The 25,552-nt window shown below is 33.4% G+C and overlaps 2 protein-coding genes across 5 annotated transcripts; one reads left to right on the top strand and one right to left on the bottom strand.

Annotated features, from left to right (window-relative positions):
- Nucleotides 1-190: 190 nt before the first annotated feature.
- LOC140827840 (uncharacterized) lies at nucleotides 191-7,888 on the top strand. 4 transcript variants are annotated; one of them, XR_012117035.1, is made up of 5 exons: nucleotides 191-377; nucleotides 883-1,027; nucleotides 1,892-5,030; nucleotides 6,333-6,510; nucleotides 7,274-7,888. XR_012117035.1 is itself a non-coding variant. In XM_073190697.1 (4 exons), the coding sequence occupies exons 2-3, from the start codon at nucleotides 974-976 to the stop codon at nucleotides 4,988-4,990; spliced, it is 3,153 nt and encodes a 1,050-aa protein (XP_073046798.1). In that variant the 5' UTR covers nucleotides 191-377; nucleotides 883-973; the 3' UTR covers nucleotides 4,991-5,030; nucleotides 7,274-7,888. The 4 variants fall into 4 exon arrangements, 2 of the variants coding, with proteins under 2 accessions (XP_073046798.1, XP_073046797.1); XR_012117036.1 differs by lacking the exon at nucleotides 191-377 and adding an exon at nucleotides 1,436-1,461 and having other exon boundaries at nucleotides 884-1,027; XM_073190697.1 differs by lacking the exon at nucleotides 6,333-6,510.
- A 12,538-nt stretch (nucleotides 7,889-20,426) lies between these two features.
- LOC140827839 (protein LIGHT-DEPENDENT SHORT HYPOCOTYLS 4-like) lies at nucleotides 20,427-21,754 on the bottom strand. Its single transcript, XM_073190695.1, has one exon. The coding sequence runs from the start codon at nucleotides 21,466-21,468 to the stop codon at nucleotides 20,890-20,892; it is 579 nt and encodes a 192-aa protein (XP_073046796.1). The 5' UTR covers nucleotides 21,469-21,754; the 3' UTR covers nucleotides 20,427-20,889.
- Between the last annotated feature and the right edge of the window lie 3,798 nt (nucleotides 21,755-25,552).

Below are 25,552 nucleotides of genomic sequence, written 5' to 3'. Positions count from 1 at the left end.
AACCGTCTCACGGATCATAATATGTGAGACGGATCAACCCTACTCATATTCACAATAAAAAATAATATTCTTAGCATAAAAAATAATATTTTTTCATTGACGATGATACAAGTTTTTGCCAAATATGAAAACTCTCTCACGAAGTAGATTTTAGGATTAGACCCAATATTTAACTACTCAATATTTAATTTACTCCAATTTAATCTTTTCCTCCGCCAGAAAATCCTAAACCTAAACAACACAGTTCCGTAAAAAGTTCTCTTTTTTCTTGTTAAACCCCGGAGAGATCGCTTCTTCCATCCAGAGACAATAGATTGAAATAATCAGGCGAAGAAAATCAAAAGGGCGGACCAGAGATTCGGTTTCACCGTTTGCTGGTAATCTTTTTTTCTCTTTTTTCTTTTTATTCACGTTGATGTATGATTATGGAATGGGTCCCGCGTGGTTCCTGAAGCAGATTTTGGGAGATGTGTATTCATTTAACCAGGAAATTCTTCCTGTTAACTCAATATTTGATGTTACGGGGCGTAATCGAAGCTTCCTGCTACTTCAGTGTGTATCTCGTATTAATTCTGAGTGCACAAGTCTCAATGAGATTATATTGCGGAACAAGGTTTATTTTTGTTAATTGTGGTATGGGCAATGATGGTTTTTTACTTTATTTGTTTTCCTGGTGCTGACAATTGCATTGTTGATGATTCTTGTTTCTATGTGGTACTTAGTGCTTAACATAGACCTGCAAATGGTTGGACATTGGCTCCCTATCACTCAATTTACCTTTTTAACTGCTAGTAATTATTGGACTTTATGTATTAATTTCGATGTTTGTCAATTTGTGGCAGCAAATATTTACCAGGCCATTTTTATTTTGTTTACATGCAGAATAGTTGAAGCATAGTTGTGCAAGATCTAGGTGGCTGGGATTTGTGAGGTCTCGAGTGCTTCAATTGAATTATCTTCCTCACCTGTTAGAATGGATGCTCAGATATCTGGTGAAATCAACGTACAAGAAATACAACATAAACAGGTAACTCATCTTTTACCGTGGAGATATTTGATGTAGCAAAGCTTCTCTCTCTGCTTGTTCTCCATTAGTTTCTCGCAGAAGCTTCTTTTAAAGAATGTTTAAAATTGAGTAAGTTGGATAGTTGCTCTAGTTTGTTCAATGACCTGGCATTTGAAAGATGCTCATTTTACTTTTCCTGCATAGCTTGATTGAATTATCGTGTCCCTGTCTGTTATAGTTGGAGGCTAGGCTGAGAGGTCGCTTGACCGAAGCTAAAGATACAACCGTGTTTTACATCAGAAGTGCTAGTAGTGTCATAACATTGTATATGTGTTCCGTTAGTTTTCTTAGTTATTTGTCAACACACTAGACTAGATTCTTTGCATTTTCCGTTCAGAAATGAATAGAAGATTCTATTTGAATGTGCAGATTCTTTCTCCCTGACGATGTTTGTGGTAAGCACCAATTGTTTCGAAAGGCATGGTAATAATATAAATTACTTTCACAAAATCGAGAAATTGCTTGAATTCACGGAATCATCATGAAGTGATGGATATAAATGTTACCGTGTTCAAAATTATTCACAGAAACAGAAAATTAGATATGGAGATTTAGGAATAAAATAACCACGCGGCCAGATTCCACATGCTTAGTGCTATATAAAATAAAGGGAATTTTTGTTAGACATTAGCATATTAATAAAGAGTGGTCACCCAAAACAATTTAAAGATTTAAAACCTAAGGAATCTGACTCAAGTAGTTGGATTAAGTTGATATCAAGAGGAAAACAGTTGACAATATGATACAGTTAAGGGGAAGATATTACCAAGTAGCAAAAAGAAAAGTGATTAGAGTCTAATTTGTTGTCTGATCTTTGCTTGTCAGGTCTTGGTAGAGAAGAATAATCCATCTACTGTTCATGATAGAAATGATTGCAAGCTGATCCGGAATATTTGCATTCTTGCGCATGTTGATCATGGCAAGACTACGCTTGCAGATCATTTAATCGCATCATATGGTGGTGGCCTGCTCCATCCAAAGCAGGCTGGTAAACTTAGATTCATGGATTACTTGGATGAGGAACAGCGGCGTGCAATAACTATGAAGAGCTCGTCCATTGCCCTTCAGTTCAAAGAGTATAGCATCAATTTAATAGATTCACCAGGCCACATGGATTTCTGTTGTGAAGTTTCTACAGCAGCTAGGTTGAGTGATGGTGCATTGGTTTTAGTGGATGCTGTGGAGGGTGTTCATATTCAAACTCATGCTGTGTTGCGTCAAGCATGGATTGAGAAACTGACACCATGTTTAGTTCTGAATAAAGTCGATCGGTTGATATGTGAGTTGAGGTTGAGCCCTATGGAGGCATACAATAGGTTGTTGAGAATCATACATGAGGTTAATGGGATAGTCAGTGCTTACAAGTCAGAAAAGTACTTATCAGATGTGGATTCTATTCTGTCTCTTGTTTCATCTGGTGATGCAGCTGACGATAATTGTGAGCTTATTGAGAATGATGAGGAGGATACTTTTCAACCTCAGAAAGGAAATGTTGTCTTTGCATGTGCTCTTGATGGGTGGGGATTTGGAATAAATGATTTTGCAGAGTTCTATGCTTCTAAGCTTGGGGCAAGCTCAGCTGCGTTGCAAAGAGCATTATGGGGACCTCATTATTTCAATGCTAAAACTAAGATGATTGTGGGCAAGAAGGGAATCAGCAGTGGTTCGAAAACTAGGCCCATGTTTGTTCAATTTATATTGGAGCCACTTTGGCAAGTTTATCAGAGTACTTTGGAAGCAAGTGGAGATAGAGGGGTTCTTGACAAGGTAATCAAATCTTTCAATCTATCTATACCTTCACGTGAACTTCAAAATAAGGATCCTAAAGCTGTGATTCAAGCTGTCATGAGGCGTTGGCTTCCATTGTCGGATACAATCTTGTCAATGGTGGCCAAATACATTCCGGATCCCCGTGCTGCACAGTCTCTTCGAATATCAAGATTGCTACCTAAAAGAGATGGCTTGGATGATGGAGATATCTCAGGTGCCCTTACTGAGGCAGAATTTGTGAGGAAATCTATTGAGAGTTGTGATTCTGGCCCTTATGCACCGTCTGTTGCATTTGTTTCTAAGATGTTTGCTGTTCCCTTGAAGATGCTCCCACGAGAAGAAATTGTAGATAATTCTTTAGATGATGGAGATTCAGGAGAGTGCTTTCTTGCATTTGCAAGGGTCTTCAGTGGGGTTCTGTTTGCGGGACAGAGGGTTTTTGTGCTTTCAGCATTATATGATCCACTCAAGGTGGAATCAAATCAGAAGCATGTCCAGGTAGCTGAGTTGCAATCTTTGTATCTAATGATTGGTCAAGGACTGAAACCAGTAGCATCCGCTAAGGCAGGAAATATTGTTGCTATTCGAGGGCTTGGGCAGTATATATTGAAAAGTGCTACTCTTTCATCTACTATCAATTCCTGGCCTTTCTCTAGCATGGTTTTCCAGGTTTCACCTACACTTAAAGTCGCAATCGAGCCATCTGATCCTGCTGAAATGGGTGCTCTGATGAAAGGGCTGCGGCTCTTAAACCGTGCAGATCCTTTTGTCGAGATTTCTGTTTCTGCCACAGGGGAGCACGTTCTTGCTGCTGCTGGAGAAGTTCATCTAGAGAGGTGTATTAACGATCTTAAGGAAAGATTTGCAAAGGTGAGTTTGGAAGTATCTCCTCCACTCGTATCATATAAAGAGACAATTGAGAGTGGGATGACTATTCCTCTGGAGAATCTGAAGTTACCAAGTGGGAGCTTTGACTATGTTGAGAGGACAACACCGAATGGTAGGTGTGTTGTACGAGTGCAGGTCATGAAACTTCCAGCTACTCTTACCAAGCTTCTAGATGAAGTATCAGAATCATTGGGAGACATAATTGGAGGTAAATCTAGACATGTGAATGACTCAGAAGGTTTGAGGTGTAGTATTGTGGAAAAAGCGAATCCAAGTGAGGCCATCAAGAAAAGGATGACAGAGGCTGTGGAGAGTGATTTCTTATCTGGAACTTCTGAGATAGAGAAGGATCAGGTTGAGAGATGCAGAATATATTGGAAAAACTTTTTCAAAAGGATCTGGGCTTTGGGACCTAGACATATTGGTCCTAACATTCTCCTTACTCCAGTGAGAGAAAATTATTCAGAGGGTTCTGTTCTTATCAGGGGCTCCCCTTATGTTTCTGAAAGATTAGGTTTTCTAGATGCACGTGACTGCAATGATGCATCTAGAGAATCACCATTTTTAATGGATGGAATGTTGTTACAAGAAGCTGAGAGTTTAGAGAGCAGTGTATTGTCTGGATTTCAGTTAGCCACTTCCGCTGGTCCTTTGTGCGATGAACCTATGTGGGGTTTGGCTTTTATTGTTGAGACTTACATATCTCCCATGGAAAAACAGTCTAACAAGAATAATTCTTCTCTACATCAACCGGAGCATTATGGCATTTCCACAGGACAAGTTATGAGCACAGTCAAGGAGGCTTGCAGAGCAGCTGTTCTCCAGAGGAAGCCTAGGCTTGTTGAAGCTATGTACTTTTGTGAATTGAACACCCCGACTGAATATTTGGGACCAATGTATGCAGTACTTGCTCGAAGACGAGCTCAAGTCATCAAGGAGGAAATGCAAGAAGGTTCCGCTTTATTCACTGTACATGCATATGTGCCAGTCGCAGAAAGTTTTGGATTTGCTGATGAGCTAAGAAGATGGACTTCTGGAGCATCAAGTGCTCTACTTGTTCTAAGCCATTGGGAAACACTTTCAGAGGATCCTTTTTTTGTACCCAAAACGGAAGAGGAACTCGAAGAATTTGGAGATGGTTCCAGTGTCCTGCAGAATACAGCCAGGAAGCTCATTGATGCCGTTAGGCGACGGAAGGGTCTTCCGGTAGAGGACAAAGTTGTTCAGCATGCAACCAAACAACGGACATTGGCTCGTAAAGTATAGAACTTAGAATGCCATATGAAGCATCACCTTTATAACAACTGTAAGGCTGTTCACCAAAATCACTTTATATGTATGGTTCTCTTATAGAAACTAAATCATGTGGTACTCTGTATGTTGTCAAGTATTCTTGTTGACGCATCTTTTTTGTATCAATATTCACGTATTTTTAATTTTTTATCCTTTACTTAAGAATGCTTGTTGTTTTTGAGGGGAAGCATTTATGATTGAGGAAACGCAGATTATTGATTTATTACTAGCCTCTCATTTTTGTTTATGTGATCTCTTTTTTTCTCCATCGTGATTGCAGTGGAATTTCAGTAAAAGAGGTATGATAGAGTCCAATCTGTCATTGAAAATTTTAGTACATGCTATTCTGGAAATACTTAAAATGCCTCAGAAACATGTAGGGTATCAGCAGCTTATTTTTATTCCTTACATTTTTCTATCATTTGGCTTGTGAGGCTCAGTTTAATAGAGTACCTTGTTCAGTTCTGAGAATTGTGCTGGGTAATCATTCAACAAACTAGTGTTGACATATATATTTTACATGTATAATATATGGCATTAAGATAAATATTTACAAGTTTCATATTCATCTCATTCTCTATCTGGAATTTCACGTCATTGTTGATACATCATTATTTTTTGCCCTAATTGTGCTATACTTTTGCATGTATATTGTATAAATATTTTGCATTAAAATAAACAACATACTATATGCAAGTTTAATGTTCATCTTATTCTCTATCTGTAGTTTCTATTCATTTTTGAGTTGTCAATCTTTTTTCCCTAATCCATACTCGCTTGTCTTGCCTGCATCCTGGCTCAGTGTATTTGCTATTTTCTTGCTGTTTTGGAAAAAATTTCTTATTGAATCTTGACAATATGTATGAACAGCCTCAGCTAAGTTGATGACCCAATGAATAAAGATCTCACAGTGAGTAGTAAGTATATCAGGTGCTCCAAGTTTCATCCTTCATTATGATGTTAACTTTGGGAACTTTGGTCACTTTCTTTTACAGAATTTCAGTTAATTTGCATATGTTACCATCGGTGGTTGCACCCCTCAATTTCAAAGCTTTTCAGTCTCGTTTTTCAGATTCATATTCTGTTTAGACATGTTGAAAAGGCGAATCTTGCTACACATTAATTGGTTGGATAGACGAGAATGTTTTTAACCTAACATATTGCTTACTTGGTGAATGTGACTATATAATGAAGAATTCTGTTCTGAGGGATACACATGTTACCTGACATTGCAAATGGAGTCCTTAACTACTTGTCTCGTGATTTAGTACTTCCTTTTGGTCCAAATATTGATACCAAGCATCGACTCTTACAGAGGAGGTATTTCAAAAACATTGAAGGCTGGACACTTTTTTGTCTTTCTAGAAATCAAATGATATCCGAATAATTATGAAGTATAGCAGTTGCGCACCACATGTTCTTTAGAAGTCAAACCAATTGGTGAAGTGCTCCCACCTGTGCAACCATACATTTTCCGTCAGCTGACTTTGAAGGTACCCTTCTCTGTGTTTAGTGCGTCTGCAACTTTCCCGTGCTCTGATGTTTGTATTTCATGTCAAACTCCATATAAGTATAGCATATTTTATGACAAACTCCGAGAAATTTGGTATCCTATTTAGAATTCATTTACCAAGTTTCAATACATTGTAATGCTTTTTGGGTGCCAAACGTCATACACCAACAGTAGATTCCACCTTTCACAACTCTTTGAGAATTATGGTAGGGCTCTTTTTATGCTTGGATATTTCTAGCACTTCAGCAATGTCTGCACTTTGCACTTTTTTTCCAAGTAACCAAATTTTGTTTAAGCTGCAAAAATACATGTTGACATCAACATTGAAGACTAAATAAAGGCCACTCACGAACTATGATTAATCTGCTTGGCGGAAGTTCACATGCCAGTGATATCCAGCTAGAGGACGAATAGTGTGGGGGGTCCTTCTAGTTGTAGAGGGAGTTGAAATAAACTATGTTTTATGGATTGATGAGAGGATATATTGTGTATGCAATACATAGAAGGGTGGGCAAAAGGTTGAGAGGCTGTTTCAGATTATTTCATGCTACACCTGGGTCAAATGATATTAGTCATTATATCACCAAGCAGTATGGAAAGAATGTTTGGTGGAGTCACAAAGTGATAGATATATGTTACGGATTTGATAATCGGGACTTGCATCGTTGTTTTAAATAAAATTTCTTATTGTATTCGTTGTTCGAGTTCTGCGGGTATTGTTAAATATTCTTGTGTATTTGTAGGTTGATTGAAAGCATGAAAATGGTAAAAAGATGACGAAAGGCCAACAAATCAAGTTCCACGTCCATCAAAAGGGAAAGACACGGGAAAAAAGAATTTGGACTGCTTGGCATGAAAAATAAATTACTTATCAGAGACGCCTGCATCAAGCATCAATCTGTGGGATCCTGAATCAAGGCTAGGTGGGGAAGCCACGACTCTGGACTATTGTCCGCGTCAAGGACAACACGTAATTAGTTTTTGAAAGAAACAGGCACCAACTCGTGCTGCGTCTGTGCAATGTCTATGTCTACGTCGACCTTCCTTAGTTACAATTCACGACACGAGCACTTACAAGCATTTTTCGAAGTAATATGAAAGAGAACATGGGATTTATTTTGAGGGGAAATTTTTGTTGGATATTTTGAGGTTAATGCAGCTATGTAAGTGATTTCGGACAGGTCTGTGTGACAATGTTGAAATCTTATTACTCTCTCTTTTGAAGTTATTATGTTTTTTTTATTGATTTGTCTTGAATTAATAAAGTTGATTCATTTGGACATAGTTCATGCACCGAACAAGTAATCCTTATAATCAATTCCTTTGTTTGTTGCAATCTATTATTTGGTATTTAATTTTGTGTGTAAGGAATCTGATAAATTTTTTGCACTAGTTTTTTAATATCAGTACCGAAACGAGAGATCAACTCCTTATAATCAATTCCTTAGTTACATAAAAATTTTTGTTTTGTTTTTTTTTCAAAAAGTTGACCTATCATACACCGTCACGTAGGCGGTGCTCATGATACCCTGCACTACTGTGCAGGGTAACAAATTCGTATATATATATATATATATATATATATATATATATATATATATATATTTATTTATTTATTATTTAACTAGATATTTTTGGTACTATTATTAAAAATATTGTTTTACAATAAAAGGTAACTATTTGTATATTTTATTATATTTATAATTTTGAAAAAAAAAAACTATTGGCAATGTAGATCCTGGGAGTTGAATAATTAAGCTTGTTTTCATTTAAAAAAATAGCTTCTATGAGACAACCTAATTAATTTGAATCCAATTTGAGTAACCTAAACTTAAAATAGTTACTTAATATTTTTTAATCCAATTTAATAAAATTTAAAATTTAATTTAATTTAACAATAAATTATATCGAAATAAACAAATGGGTGAAAAAGTAGGAAAAAAAAATTGCATTTTGGAAAAAAAAATGAAAATCAATAACAGCCCATTTTCATCCACATGGCACCGAGCACGTGTTGGGCCTTCTTTTGCTGAACGGACCGACATAAAGACTTTTACCACGTGCAGCTGGCAAGGCCCATGGGCCCATTAAAGAACTTTATGTCAAATCTCGTGGGCCAGCTCGAACATGCACTTGGGTAGGGATGACAATAAGTCGAGTTTTGATAAGATCTCATATCTTCTATCCTTACTCTCATTTATTATATTCATTCTCGTCCATGTTCTCATCCCCATCGGGTATTTAATTCATCCTCGTACTCATTGGAGGATTGAATATGAATACTCTACCCAAATATTATATTATCATTATTTACTGTATTTTCTCAAATTTGAATTATTTTTAGTAAGTTATGGATATTTACTAAATTGTTGAGAATATTAAAGAAAAAGAAATTTAATATAAAAACTAGTAAATTAAACATTTTAAAAAATAAAAAAAGTATTAAACACATTTACCCTAACATTATCTTTAAAAAATAACATCAACTCTGTATTAATAATTTTCTTCATTCCATCCAACTAATATCATTAAAAAAAACATAATAAAATTAATACAATATCCGAAAAATCATATATATAAATTTTTGATATGATGCTAAGCAACTTTATCAACCTTTGTCCCCACCAATGATGTATCACTTATATATTAGATGTACAATTTTGATATGTTTCATTACATCTAATAGGTGAGTGACACATCATTATTGGACATAAAGGTAGATATGGTTGAAAGGCAGCAAAACAATACTATATATATAAATATACTAATTTAATCTGGTATTCGGATCGGTATGGATAAGATTCTTTAAGACCCATTTGCATCCTCATACCCGATTTTCCATTTATTTAATCAAGTAAAAAATCTCCTCCATTCAGGTCGAGTATCAAATTCGGAGGAAATTGTCATCCTTACACTTGTGGAAATGTATTTAAATTCATGGATTTCAATTACAATATTATTGTTCTCAACGAAAAAATAAATCAGTTATTAAATTCACACTTTACTTATTTACACAATAGTAATACATAGTATAATGAATTTCAAATGACACAATTATCATGTGAACTTGAAATTTATCATAATTACCATGAAATGCTATATAAATATAAATGTGTTGATTTAAATTTATTTTCTTATTTCTCTATATAATAAAAATACATTTAAAAAATCTATTGTAAGACCCAGTAATTAATTATCCGGTAATTTGACAAAATTAAAATAATTATTGAGTTGTAAATTAAAATAATTATTTATACCAAATAAATTCAAGATGTGTGTTAAAAATATGTATTTTAGAATATCGGATAATTTAACGATATAAAATACATATGGAATTAAAATAACACACGATAGAAAAATAAATGCAAAACTGGGATAAAAAGGGGCATGAATATTACATTATATACAAATCTATACACACATACCTCCTTCAAAAATAAGAAAACGAGGTAAGGAAGAGAGAAGGAAGGAAGAAAACCCATTTCCCTCAACCCCATTCTCGGCACCCCTGGAGCAACCGTGGCAAAATCTCGATATTTCCTTCGTCCGACGTCTAAGTCTCGATCGGTTTGAGGGGTTGTTTCCCTTACATCAGTAGCTTCGTTTTGAGTCATAAAACACGAATTTTGAGCAAGGAAGCGAGCAGATCGAAGCTCCATTTCGTGAGCCCTGTTTCTATGCAGTAGTTGCTGAGTTTCAGTTTTTGTGCTTCTGAATTTCGAGTTTATGTGTATTGTGCACTAAGAATCTCGACTTGTGGTTCAAATAGAACTTGTAGCTATGTTTGTTATCTTTCTATTGCCACTAAAATTATCGAATTTTTATTAGAAATGGATTTGATATGATTTTTCCACCAAAATTTTTCAAAATCGAAATATGAAATTGTGCTGTGTATAATACCTACTATATTTCGGGATTGTGGCATATATGCAGTCGGATTCTGAACATATGATGCCAACAAAAGTTGTAGATCTATGTGTTGTCTTCGTAATGATATAAGATTCGTTAAAGTCTTTTAAGAATTGAGATAGTTATCCTCATTTTGCGGAAACTGCTCAATTACAGAATTCTGCGTGCGTATGGAGTAGTGTCTTCTTGATAATTCTGGTATTTATCTGTAAGGATTATGAAAATGCTTTACTCTAGAAAAACTTAGATATTTGAGTTGTCTTTCATTTCCAATTGGCGGATATTGATTTGGGTCAAAAATGAATTAGATATGAATTTTATGGTCATAGGTGCCGAATCTGAAACCGTAATAGAATTCATTTTTCTAGATTTCTGGTTGTGGATGTTTATCCATGTCAAGATGATTGAATTTCTTTTTGGCATCTTCTGATGAAATATGGGTTTTTTAGTTAGGATTCCAACCACGTATGATAAGTATATTTTGGTTAAGTTTTGGTTAAGTTATGACCTTAAAATTTAGCATAGGTACAAGCTGAAATTTGGAAATATTGTTATTGAATTGGAAATTTACTCGACTTGTTATATTATCTTATTTTTAGGCCGAGGAGATCAAAGTTGAGCTTGTTGTCGTTATCAGTCGGTATAGGTATGTTACAGCTCGGCAACATACGACGGTAAAACATAAATTATGTTTATTATCATTCTGTGTTGCACTGATCGCTTATGATTTGTTGACTGTTGTAAGTTGTTAAATGTCTTCGTTGTGATATATATTTATTATTGTGACGCAGGGACGGATCCAGGATTTTAAGTTTGGGGGGGCGGCTCACCACCAATTATGATAGTTTTAAGTTGGGCATTTGACCATTTGTAAAGGCTCGTTATTTAGTTTTTCGAAAAAAATTACAGATAATGGAACGCGGACCACATATGTAAACCTTGAAAGTCTATAACCATTAAACTAATTATATATATTTTATGTTTTTATGGTCGAATGATATATATACTAAATAATAAAATATATCTTATAGAGTAATAATTTTTTTAAAAAATTTCGAGGGGGCCGTCTATAGATACTTTATTTTTTTTATGATCAAATAATATATATACTAAATAATAAAATATATATTATATAATAATAATTTTTTTTTAAAATTTCCGGAGGGGCCACAGCCCCCCTGGGTCCTACACTAGATCTGCCTCTGTTGTGACGTATTATTAACATTTAGCATAGGGTATACTGTTGTGACATTCATGTTGAGTCATACCGTTCTTGTCAGCTCAATGTTGATATTCGTTATTATCTGGCACTGTTATTTATCTCGAGATCATAGTGTGACTGATAGGCCTATATACATGAGACCATAGATGTGATTGAATAATCTCGTGGTTAGTGCAGCCTTTTGAGATGAGCGTTGGGAATGTGTCATCTATTTCGTTCTGTTGTGTCATCTTGTTATATCGTATCGGCTGTATGGAGGTCGAGTCAGGGGTGTTTTTCAGCACAACTTGGCATACCTCGCATACTTGGCAGGGCGGCTGCATGACGATGTAGCTCCCCTGTGTTGTTGCTCGAGCATTATTCCAGTTGTTATCGTACCGTTTGTTGGCTCCTGTTATCCCGATTATTCGTTGAGCCTTCATGCATTGCACATTACATTTTATTATATGATTATGCATGATTTATGATTATTGTTGAACTGTTTCATACCAGAATCCTAACCTCAGTTGTTTTCTGGGGGGCTGCTGTGGTTGCTATTGGGCACCATGGTAGATATCCCGAGTCGTTTTACAGCATCAGGCCGAGGTTCCGCCAGTGGAGCTCGGGATTGAGGTTGGATTGCTTGGTTCTGTTCAGTGGAGTCTTTTAGTTAGTCTATATGTATGTCTTGAGTTTGTTTCAGCCTTGTATTGTAGTTTATTTGCCGTGGAGATGCCCCGTGTATCTGTCATCGTATTTAGTTGTTTTTGTGATGTTTTGAGTTGACTCTGTGATATTTATGATCTGGTGAGTATTTGGTAAGTTTTAATTTCTGCTTAGTCCTGGCCAGTGCGGCTATAGGTTGTATAACTTCGGTTTTTGTTTTAATGAGTCTAGTTGGAGTATATTTTGATATAAACTGCTACTTGAGTTTTCGGGATGCCCTACTTACAGGGATGTCATGCATTGCACATTACATTTTATTATATGATTATGCATGATTTATGATTATTGTTGAACTGTTTCATACCAGAATCCTAACCTCAGTTGTTTTCTGGGGGGCTGCTGTGGTTGCTATTGGGCACCATGGTAGATCTCCCGAGTCGTTTTACAGCATCAGGCCGAGGTTCCGCCAGTGGAGCTCGGTATTGAGGTTGGATTGTTTGGTTCTGTTCAGTGGAGTCTTTTAGTTAGTCTATATGTATGTCTTGAGTTTGTTTCAGCCTTGTATTGTAGTTTATTTGCCGTGGAGATGCCCCGTGTATCTGTCATCGTATTTAGTTGTTTTTGTGATGTTTTGAGTTGACTCTGTGATATTTATGATCTGGTGAGTATTTGGTAAGTTTTAATTTCTGCTTAGTCCTGGCCAATGCGGCTATAGGTTGTTTAACTTCGGTTTTTGTTTTAATGAGTCTAGTTGGAGTATATTTTGATATAAACTGCTACTTGAGTTTTCGGGATGCCCTACTTACAGGGATGTCATGCCGAAATTTTTCTAGACCCTGAGGTCCGTTTTAAAGTATTTTAAACCTTTTTCCGCTGCTGCTTTAAATCAAACCATTATTGTTTGATAATTATTGTCCTTAGAGTAAATGAGCATCACATGTATATTGAAATCAATCAAATCACAACCTCAGAGTTTCACTAATGGGTGATTTAGGGATTCTCATACCCATTTCTTTTTAGAAAAACTGAGTTTTTTTTTATATAGATATTATGAGATGGGAAAATAAATTTTTTTATAACAACAATTTAGTTGAATTTAATTTGATTTTTAATATATATTTGAAAATCTATTTACATATGAAAAAATTTATTATTACTAGTGAATCTTGTCGTATGATAAGTGCATATACTATATATATATAATTAAATATATTATGATGCAAGGCATTGGAGTACCTTTTTGCTTCTATTTATATTTTTTTTTTATCTATAGGCTTGTGTGAAAATAACGGTATTACAAGAAATATGTAATACCCGAGGTTTTGATTCTATTAATCTGATATGATCCATTGATTATGAATTGATATGATTATGATCGGGCCATTCCGAGATCAGATTAAACAAAGCATATGATTTATGCATATTTTGTACCGAACTGTTGGCGCCCGAGCGGCAGAAAGTTACCGCCCGAGCGCCAATGCACCACAAGAAGGGATTTGGACAGAATGTCTCGCGCTCGAGCGGTAGTTATTGACCGCCCGAGCACGAGAGGATGATAAGATGAGAATCCGGGCAGAAGGTTCGGCGCCCGGGCGGTAATTCTTGACCGCCCGAGCGCCTACCGCCCGGGCGCCGATCGAAAAACATGTATATATATATATATATATATATATATATATATATATATATATATATATATATATGTTTGCTTCGAAAATTCCTCAGAAACAAAAGCAGAAATCGAGGAAAAGCTTCGGGGAAAGAGGTGAAAAATCCTTACGCCTTTATATTTAGATCCGTCCGTCCAAACTTGAATCCGAGTACAGTACCGAGTTCCTATCAACGTAGGCTACCACTGGATGTAAGTTTAGCTACGTTTTGACATGTTTTGAAATTAGACTATTGTCAGAATTGAATAGGATTCATATATGATGTTCTTGTCATGTTAGACATCATAAGATTGAAGTCAGATTAAAGAACGGACTGGTCATGTAATTGTTATGATTTTTGGAGTCGATTTGACTGAGAACTCATATCAGATATGTATGGTTATTGAGATTATGACTGATATCGACATTAATTATGAGTTCTGGTATTATATCTGTGATGTTTGGATTGACGAGGTTATCGAGACTGTATTGTTATACCGTCGAAACATCAGTTAATTGATATTGATCAGATTCAGTAGTGACTTCGATTATATCGTGATATTGTCGATATGAATTGGATTGTGTCTTGATTCGACATTGATCAGATTATGTGTTTTGATTTGAATTGATCAGAACAGGTTCTGAATTGAGTTGTTATTGATATTATATCTGTTCGGTATTGTTATTACCAGATTGGGAATGGACCGAGATAGAGTCGAGATTTCTTCTTCTTCTTCTGAGAGAGAAGATAAATGTATAAATTAATGTTGAGTTGGGATTGCACAACTCGAGTGAGGTTTGACTCGAGTTTCCCTAAATCACATACTTTACTTTATTGCATTGATATTTGCATTGAGTTGACTGATGTACTTTTTACTTGATTATAGATAGCAGGTATCAGATGAGTAATCTTGTGACAGAAGTTCCTGATAGTGGTGGAATCGCCACGGGAACATTGCACGATGTCTCAAGATAACGATATTAGCGATAGAACTACAGTCTATGACGGATAGGTCAGGACTCCGGATGTTTGGTTATATCGAGTAAATAGAATTGGAATTTCTCTATTACGGAAATCGATATAGGAACACCATAATTGGTTATATCGGAATTCGATAGAGGAACACCATATTGGGTTATATCGAGTAATAGGAACATAGTTCCTTCTATTACGAAATTCGATATAGGAATACCACATTTAGAAACCGGGATCCCTAGGCTAGGATTGAATCTAGTCTAAAACGTAGAGTCACGAGTTGAGTGACAGTTATATCGATGGATATTGATGGATGTGAATTATGTTCCTGATATTGGTACATGCTTAGAATATGATTTATTCTTGATACTGAATTATGTTCCGGATTAGGGTACATGTTTAGAATATGACTTATTCTTGTTATTGATTCATATCATGATTTTGATATAGGATATGATTTGCTTTTTGATATAGGATATGATTTGCTGTCTTATGCTTTTATATTGTTTATATGATGGCATGTATACATGATTTATACTGGGATATTTATATCTCACCGGAGTTATCCGGCTGTTGTCTTGTTTGTATGTGTGCATGTCAACATGTGGGCTAGGATCAGGGTCAAGAAGAGTACGAAGCTGGACTAGATAGCGTGGAGATCCGGGCTTTGAAGCAACTTAGGATTCAGCACTGACTTGTAGTTGAACCTAGTTGGATTATTGTAGATCATACAATAATTGTATGTTATGTTTAATATGTAATTTGAATTTAATTACATTACGTTTCCGCTTTGCATTTTAAAAAAAATTTAGACCCTGTTTATACTAATTGATTAATTAGTCATAATTATGATTTAAAACGTGATTAACGTCCGGGCCACCACAAAATATGTGTCAGTTCACAACATATCCGAAGTATTTATACAATGTTTCTAATTAAAATGGTTATATATATATATTTTTTTTCACGTTGCTCAATACATTATATTACATTAAAAAAAATTATGTGGCTCTTGTAGCCATGTGACCAGCCCTTTGAACTAACATGACCTTCCCCATGGTTCAATAATATTAGATCACATAGGTCATTCCTAGTTTAACAAGAGCAAAAATTTTTGTGAGACAGTCTCACGGGTCGTATTTGTAAGACATATCTCTTATTTGGGTCATCTATGAAAAAATATTATTTTTTATGCTAAGAGTATTAATTTTTATTGTGAATATCGATAGAGTTGACCCATAAGATTCATGAGACCGTCTCACAAGAGACCTACTCTTTAACAAGAGTTTACATTATCTAATGAAATCCAAAACCACATCACATGAGGAAAAACACTATAGTCGTGAAATTTAAAAAAATAATGCATAGTTTGGTACATGAGATAAGGACGAAGGATTGATAAATAATCTTCCTTATCCCATGTTTGGTATATTTTTAAAAAGCTCATGATAATATCATGGGCCTTTGATAAATAATTTTTTAGAAGGATAAAATATCCCTTCTATTAGGTGTGATAATTTTTATTTAAGGATAAAATACACTACAAATGACTTAATTACCCTCAATTTATAAATGATTTATATAAATCTATGCTAGTAGGTAGAAATTAAAATCAAATAAATATTTTAATTTATTTTTATATATTATATAATATGATAATTATATAAATGAATTCGAGATAATTATGTAAATAATTTTTATAAATCTTAATAAAATTATTAGTATCACTCGATTAACATTAAAAATTGATATTTGACTTGACTCACAAAATCAAGGACTCAATTATCATATTATATAATATATAAAATTAGATAAAAATAAATAAATCATGCAAGCACTATCGGCGTATGAAAAAATAAAAAATATGAACTCAAGCAACAACTTTGAAATTATAAAATTTATTATGGTAAGGTTAATTTTTTCATTATAATCTATTATATAAATTTAATCACTCTTATTAAAATCATACCAAACTTTAAATATAATATCATACATCTTATTTATCCTTAACTTATCCTTATATTATATATCACATGCTTATCATATCATAAGTGTTTAGTTTTATACAACATGATATTATTAATACCAGATATATAACTTAATTTAATAAGTTAAAACTTACATTATTTCATATTTAAACAAATATATATACAAACTATATTATTAAATACGAAACATCTATCCTGGCTAATTTTTTATTTTTTAAATATATTTTTCCCATATACTTACCATCAGTTTTTTTTTAAAAAAACTAAACATAAAGAAAAAAAAAAAACTAAACATAAAGAAATCTAAATTCAAACATAAGTGCACAACTTTTTCAAAATATTACTTGGCTATCATTATACTTTTAATATATAAAATTATATTTTATATCAAAATATAAAATATTTAAACGAGCATGGTACGAAGATTCACTAGCTAGTAATTAATAATCGTGGTATTTTCGGCAGTATACATTTAACCTAGGGAAAACAATTACATATGTAGCACTTTCTCGGTAACATAATTAATTATTAATAAATAATATAATTATTTTATCCATATGTTATTTCTGTAACCTTGTTGCTAAATTTTTTTTTCTATTGTTATTAATCATAGATTAAGAATGTAATGAAATTGCCGACATAATATTATATATGAATAATCACCATTAAAAAATGAATAAGATTACGTCCGTACTCTAAAAGATATATATATAATTTAATGATAGAAAACAGTAAGTCCACTGCCAATAACAATTAATAAATTAAATAACCTAGACATAATATTATAAAAAAAAATGGTTAAATAAAGTTCTACCATATTGGTCCCAAATATTCCATGAAACTTCTTGATTTCATGCTGCTAAATTAATTTACCAAAATATTTTTTGTAATCAATTTGGTGCAAAAAAAATAAAAACTAATTTTTAATAATATTAATAATTGATGTAGATAATAATAAATTTTCTGTGATAAAATTTGAAAGAATATAAATATAAGAAGAGATGTAATCTAGCATCACAAAATTGTTGGTGGTTGATGCAAAGTTAGGTCACATGTGTTTCTTGGATACCAACAAATTATTAAAATGAAAGGATCTTGAAAGATTGAGATTTTTCTTCTTTAATTTCTTCCCACATGTAGATCAAGATAGCTAGCTAGGGCCTAGCCTTGGAAAAAATACCTAACTAAAATTAAATATTCAAAAGATTTAATTAATTAATATGAGTACACACACATATATCCTTTATTAATAATAAACATGCCAATTTGTGCTCAAGATGTCTTGATTTTACCAAGTCATTTTGTTTTAGAAAACTTTAAAAATTGTCATTTAAGATGATCTAGACAATATTTTAATTTTTTAATTAGTCAAATTTTGATTCTAGTCAATCAGTTGGATCATTTTGCATGTTCAAGCCGATTTTTGTCGGTGTATTAACATGACAACGAATGTTAATTATATGGCTAAGAAAATTATTGAAATACCAAACAATATTTTAAACTTTCATTTTTAGTCGACGTATGATAAAAGTAGATTCCAAAATATAAGTTTGTTTCGCTACCACGTTACGTGGTGTAGTGACATAAACATTTCTCAGTTAAATGAGAGGCGTCGTCTCAAATCCATGCTAAAACAAAAAAACCCTTCGCCCTTCTTCCCTGGCGTAGTTAAAACTCATATTACTCGAATCTTTTTAAACCACTTGGTTTTTCCCTTTAGTAAAGAAAAATTCTCCAAAATATCTCCATCGGTTAAAGCAATCCATTCATTAAAACTTCCTGTAAAAATCCTAAAAATTTGAATTTTTGAAATTTTCTTTCGCATGACCAGGAGGGATCACTCGCTCGTCGGACGTTATATTGGATTGTTCCAGGAAAAATGACGAGCATTTGGAAAATAATTGCACGATAACTTGAATCTAAACCAAAACTCAAAGAAAACACATCTTAATTTGTATGGTTTGATCTCATATATATTTTTTGATCTTTTTCTATTGCTTGCTTATTTTCTCACCACTAGGAAGGTTTTAGTATAATACCCTCTTAAGTATTGGTTTATTGCTCTGAATTTTGAAAAAAAAAAATGTAATTTTAATATTATATGTTATCTAAATTTCAATGTTAATCAGTTATCTTAGTTTTTTTTAGTTATCTTCTAACGTGAAGCTGATCAGACATGACGTTGACATCTGCAGCGCTACCTCACCACTCTTAATAAAAATAAAAATATCAAAAATTGAAAGATACACGACTGAAATGAAAATTCAATAACATATCCAACTAAAATCACAAATAAACAAACTAACATTATAATTTTAGGCATAAAGTAATGTATCTTGTAATTGTTTGACATAGAGTTAGAATTAAAACACTCAATCTTTATGAAATGACAAGTTTTTCCTCTTATTATTATTTTTTTTAATCTAATTTTCAACCACTATCTGGTTGATTTGCCAACACCTATAAAAGAAATCTTTATATAATAAAGAAAAGACACAAAACATGATATGCAAATCTATAAAATGTCATAAATGGCTATGCAATTTTTACCCCAAAAGACAAGCCTTTAGTTTTCTGTATTTGTACACTCATTCATGACATGTTGGTTGGTTCAACAGTGTGTCACAGTACCTTAAAAACTACCACTTCAAATCAGTAAAAGAGATCATGACTTCGAAATTTTAGGCAAAACCACTTAAACTATGCCACGGTTGCATGTAAACTCCAAGAAGGGACCAATTCAAAACAAAATTAGGCTGCTCGGTATGTAGGAGATGTTAAACTCGGTTCGTTTGAACAGGTTGATCTAATGGTTACTCGGGATCACGTCATTTTTTCATGTGCTATAATGCACCGGAAGAGGGGACCAATTCAGAACAAAATTAGTCTGCTCGGTATGTAGGAGAATATGTTAAACTTGGTTCAGTTGAGCGGTTGATCTAATGGTTACTCGGGTTCACGTCATTTTTTCATGTGTTATAATGCACCGAAAACATGAAAAAACATATGTAGCTCATATACATCAATTATATGAATACTTTGGATAATATGCCCAAAGGATAGAGTCGAATAAATCGTTAACCTCGTATGTCTCTCCACCCAATTTGTCCCAAGATGACCAAGTGTAATAAAAAGTTAAATTGTGTACTATCTCTTAATTAGGAATTTATGAAAGTGGCATGAGAAAAATCACAAAAGATGTGAATTTTGCAATTTACTCGAGTAATATCAGGTGGAAAAACTGGTGGGTATCAGACAAATTATAACCATAAGGTGGTAAACTTCAATATTATTCTTGAAATTAGATGAGGAATCTATCAATGTTCATTCAATAGTACAAGAGCACTTTACCCTTCCATCACTACTACTATTCAATCTTTTGGTCAATTTGAATCTTGAAATTCATCCAAAAAATCTAAGACAATCTGTTTAGTTTAAAAGAAGACAGTAGCAAATCAGTGCACACATGCATAATACTGATCAAGAAACTTCCCTAATTTTATGTCAAATTCATTTATTAATATAGATTCAAGGTGATTATAATCAAACTTTATTCAATATCGACAGTCTAAAAAACATTGTAGTTAATTAGAGTCTACATAATCTCTATTGATTTCAGTTTACCCCGGCCCCTTCGATTCACAGTCTTGCATGGCGTATAACAAACTGGATTTTCCAAGAAATCAAGACTTGAGTGGAGAAACTAAATAGGAGTATTCAAATACAGAAATTAAACTACTGAAAACTCTCTTTTGTAATAAAAAAAAGTGCAAAAATTAGATAAAGAAGCATTTTTATGGTAGCACATCATCAAATATCAAATAAATTTTTGACAATTTTTTTTATGTCCAAAAAAAGAAATATATTAAAGCTTAATTCTTACACAAATGGAAAACGTAGGGTACCTTTTACTGGACTCGTAGCTGAGCTGGTGGCAGATATGCTATATATATATTGCATGTCCATCGTACTAACATTGACTCGGCGGTGGCATGGAAGAAGAGCCATCGGTAGCAGAGGGCGGCGGCTTCTTTCTCTTCTTCTTTTCATAACTAATCCCTCTTGCCTTGGCCTGTGAATCACGAACTTCGCGTAAGTAAAGCCTGACTGCCCGAGCTCCAAAAGGATTTGCTTCGGGCTTGCCTCCATTCTCCTCGTAAGCTGCCCGCAGGCGTCCTATGAGAGCATCGAGGCTGCCCCAGGCCTGGCGCAGCGGGCAGGGGCAAGGTGCCGGCGGGTTCGGGTGCCCGTAAAAGGGACAGATCGGGGTGTGGACCTTTGTTTTTCCGAACTGATCCAGGTAGCGGAGGAATTCGAGAACGTGGGCGCCGCTGCAACGAGCGAGTGAGAGTGGGGGACGGTGGTTGCGGAGGTACTGGCCGAAGGTGTTCCAGTCTCGGCGCTTTTGGTTCTCGTATCGACTTGTGGTAGTCGGGGATGTGGCAGAGGGGGACGAGGAGGAGGCAGAGGTTAAGCTACCGGCGGCTTGTGCGGCGGCCGTGTCGGTGGTGATGGTGAAATTGATAATTTTTGGGGTTGATGAGTTCATTTCTCGATATGTATGCTTTGCTTTTGCCTCTAGGGTTAAAGAAAATGTAGTGTAATGTTCTTGATCATGAAGTTTAATAGAATTTCAAGAAATTGGAGGAGAAAATATTGGTGGTTTAAGGTATGGAAGAAGATAATATAGTTTTTGGGTAAATTTATGTTTGATCAGTCCTAGAAAAAGTTGGCCATTTCTATGATGTTTGTTAAGCTTTATTGCTTAGTTCTTATGTGCAGACACGTGAAGGGATTGGATGATTTTTTCCCTAGAAAAGGGGGAGCAACTGTAGTAACAGTAATGATTGGGTAAGGGTGGGGTGGGGGTGGGGGTGGGTGGCAGTTTAGTCAAGTTATGTTGATTAGGATATTTGGAGGTACATTTATTAGGGTTTTTTGGAAATAAAAACACATTTTACACTTGAGATAAGTAGGGTAAGGTTTGGGAGACGAAGATGATTTTAGAGATACGAGAAAACTCGTAAATTTGGTCCTTAATTAATTTTTGTTTATTTGTGATTTTAATAATTTATATTGTAAAAATTCAGTTCCGATTCACTATCTTTGTTATTTTTGTCATTTTTCCAAGTGTAGTTGATGTGGTGCTAACGTGATGTTGACATGATGACGCTCAAGTATTAAGGATCATGTAAGCACTTTCACACCAAAAAAACTAAAATTGCAAAATAAAATATCTGAATTACAAACGAAAGTGTGAGAAAATTTAAGCCCAGATCCGAATATTTGGAGATCACCTATATAAAGTCATGTCATATTTCAGCAAGTAAAAAAAATGAAAACACACTCAACGCAAACATATCTTATCATTCAGAAGCACACTCATACAAGTTTTATTAGATCTTCCAAGATATCATCTCGTGTTATCTTCTACTCTTTGTAATCTCATTATTGTATTAACATTTTGAGTAGATCTTTATAACTGACATAATAAAACTTCCGATCAGAAGTCGATGCGTAAGTTGTAAAGAAGTTAATACTAAGAGTTTCAGTAGGCATTGTTAAGTCCTACTGAAGTGAGTTTTTACATAAACTGTAAATATCAAAGTCTTTTAGTGAATACTTTCTGGAAACAAAATAAGGGGAGACGTAGGAAGCTTTAATCTTCAAACTTCCAGAAACAATCAACGTGTCTTTTCATTACATCTATTATTGTTTACAAAGTTCAGTAGACTCATTCCACATTGCTCATCAACTGCTTACTGACTATTTTAAGATCAAAATCAGATTTCTGCAATTAATAACAGTGAAGGTCTCATGGAGAAAATAAACTCAAAATACGTGGTGCTTTACTCACCCTCTTTTAAAGCACCACCGCCTATCTTAACAGAAAGATATATGACTAAAACTCAATTTTAATAACATAAAATTGCAAATATTCAAGCGTAAAGAATAGAAAAGACAACGTTCCTACAATTATATTACAATGACATTTTTAATTCAATCGCACAAAACATGCTTTTACCGAAAGAATAAAGAAGACAATATACGACGAGATATCTCGAAAAGCCTGGTTATGTAACAGTTCAATTTCTAGAAGCTGGATCAACAATTTTTATTGAGTTGGGATGCTTTTGTGCTTGAAGAATATAATCACTGGTATTTTTATTCATTTTTAAATAATTTTTAATATAAAATTAATTTATTTTTAAGCACAAATTTTGGTATTTCATTTGGCACATCTAATGGAGCATATTTGAGGTTAGCTTTTTTGTATGGAATTACCCATATCTATACAATTAATATGTTAACGTTAAAATATTAAAAATTGGAAATTATTGTATTACACAGTCATTTGAATGCTTTTATATTCAAATTATGTGATCATCTATATGTTTCAACATAAAATACACTGAGTAATCAAGAAATCTTAACATTAACACAAAAACTCTCGTGAGTGTGCCTCACGGTCAATTTTTCAAAACAGATATGAGTCGGTTCGACCCGTTTCATGAATTGGGCTAAATAATATTTTGATAATATATTTAGTTGAAATTCGTTATTAGACTATTAGTACAATAATTGGTTTATTTTATACTTGTAGCCATCTTTTGGAAGAGTATTGTTATAACATTAGATATTGTTGATATATTTGTCGCAAGACTTATGAAAAAAAGGAGTGAATGTCATAATATAATTTTTTGTGAAAATCAAATTTTGACAATTTGAAAAACCAAAAGTGTGTATCTCATCACAATCCTTGATCTATCACCTCTAAAGTCCATAATATGATATTTATAAACAGGGAAAAGAAAAATAGAGATCTTAATTTAAATTTTCACCTTCAATTGAGTAGTGCCAATTAAAAAAAAACAAAGAGGGAATAATTATTCATGAACATATAAATCAAGAATTTGGTGAAAATATCTCAATAATTGTTCAGCTTTGCTCGGATTATAGTAATCAAAATCAATCAAACATGTGAAGTCAATAATCACCATGCATGAATCAAAGGGGAAAACAACAGTTGTTTTGTTACCAAATACTGCTTATAAATTATAGCTTGAAGTTTAGTTAAAATTTGTCGAAATAATATTAAATTGAACGTGCGGGTGACGACCTTCTATATATATATATATATATATATATATATATATATATATATATATATATATATAGACGCACACACACGAAACTATAGATATAAGTCTTCCTTGATGAAAAAGACTGATAACTTACAAATTAAACTGATATATATTGTATTATAATTTTTGAAAGATTATAAATATCTCGATCCGGAGCAGATGCCATCTGTGTGTAAAATTAATATGATTATAAGTTACAGTCCTCAAGTAGAAAATTGATTATCTAACTTATCATTTGTAAAAATATTATTCTTCAAATTTGGTAATTTTAGACATTTTTTCAGTGTTGATTTTACACTATAGACGTCAGCGGACTGCGCCAACTTCGTGTCATAAAGAAACTAATATTTGAAAAAGAAAAACAAGAACAATATAACAGTTTACGAGTGAAATTTGACAAAAAAAAAGATAAATATAAAAAATCAAAATTGTAAATTTTCTATTAAAAAACGGATACGCCATGTTTGTCATTTCTCAAACTTCAAAAGGAAAATTAAAATGAATTTGTAGAGTAATTTTGACACTTGAGGAGAATTACTGATGGGTTTGTTAATTCTTAAATACTTTAAAATGTGACATGATTGGTAAATAAAAAAATACATTTGATGGCTTATTATTATTATTATTTTTTTACTAAATTAGCTTTCTATTAATTTGTACCAAGAATACTCGAAGAAATTTGGCAAAAGTGATACCGATATCTTATTTGAGTAATCCATGAAAACGTATTACTTTTTATTGCGAATATTAGTAGGGTTGACCTGTTTCACATATAAAGAGATTTTTTTGGCCGGATCTTGTAAGATGTTTAATTTTGAATTTATAAGATATACATAAGTACTAGATAAACATTTTTTTAATAAATAATCTTATAATATTTTCAAATTAAAGAAGTTAATATAAGTTCTTGTTAGTTCTTTCGAGTTAAGACTATATGAATTTTATTTTTAATAACAAGCTTAATTTCAAAATTATTAATGCAAACACTTTGTAATTAGGATCTAAAAACTTATAAGATGTTCAAGATAAAGTTGGCTAATTAACCAGACTCTTCGTAATTAGGTCTATACTTAATTATGTTTTTTCAGAGACTTGTATACAAATGTTTTGTTTTTATTAGTAAACTTTGAAAGAGGAAATTATTTGTGACAAGTTATTGCTTACACAAATCGTCTTAGACCCCAAGAAATCCCTAAAGAACTCATGCACATATGACTAATTATCATGCTGCATTTCAAGTAAAGATATGTGTCTCTAGTATTTTTTTGTTTTATTACAAAGTATGGAGTTGTGTGGCAGAGGCTGGATTCTTAATGAGCTTTACATGAATTTTGGGCATTTTTTACAACAGACGGGAGTGAGATTTAAGTAGTTGTATATTTTTTCATGTCTTTGTTTATGTAATAAAGTACACATGGAACAACCGAGACTCATTTTGCTACAGTATGATTTCTCTAAAATTTGTGGTGATGTCCATGCATGATAGGA

This window comes from Primulina eburnea, chromosome 3, assembly GCF_022965805.1.
Source record: "Primulina eburnea isolate SZY01 chromosome 3, ASM2296580v1, whole genome shotgun sequence".
NCBI lineage: Eukaryota > Viridiplantae > Streptophyta > Magnoliopsida > Lamiales > Gesneriaceae > Primulina > Primulina eburnea.
This window is presented reverse-complemented; position numbering and strand designations above follow the sequence as displayed.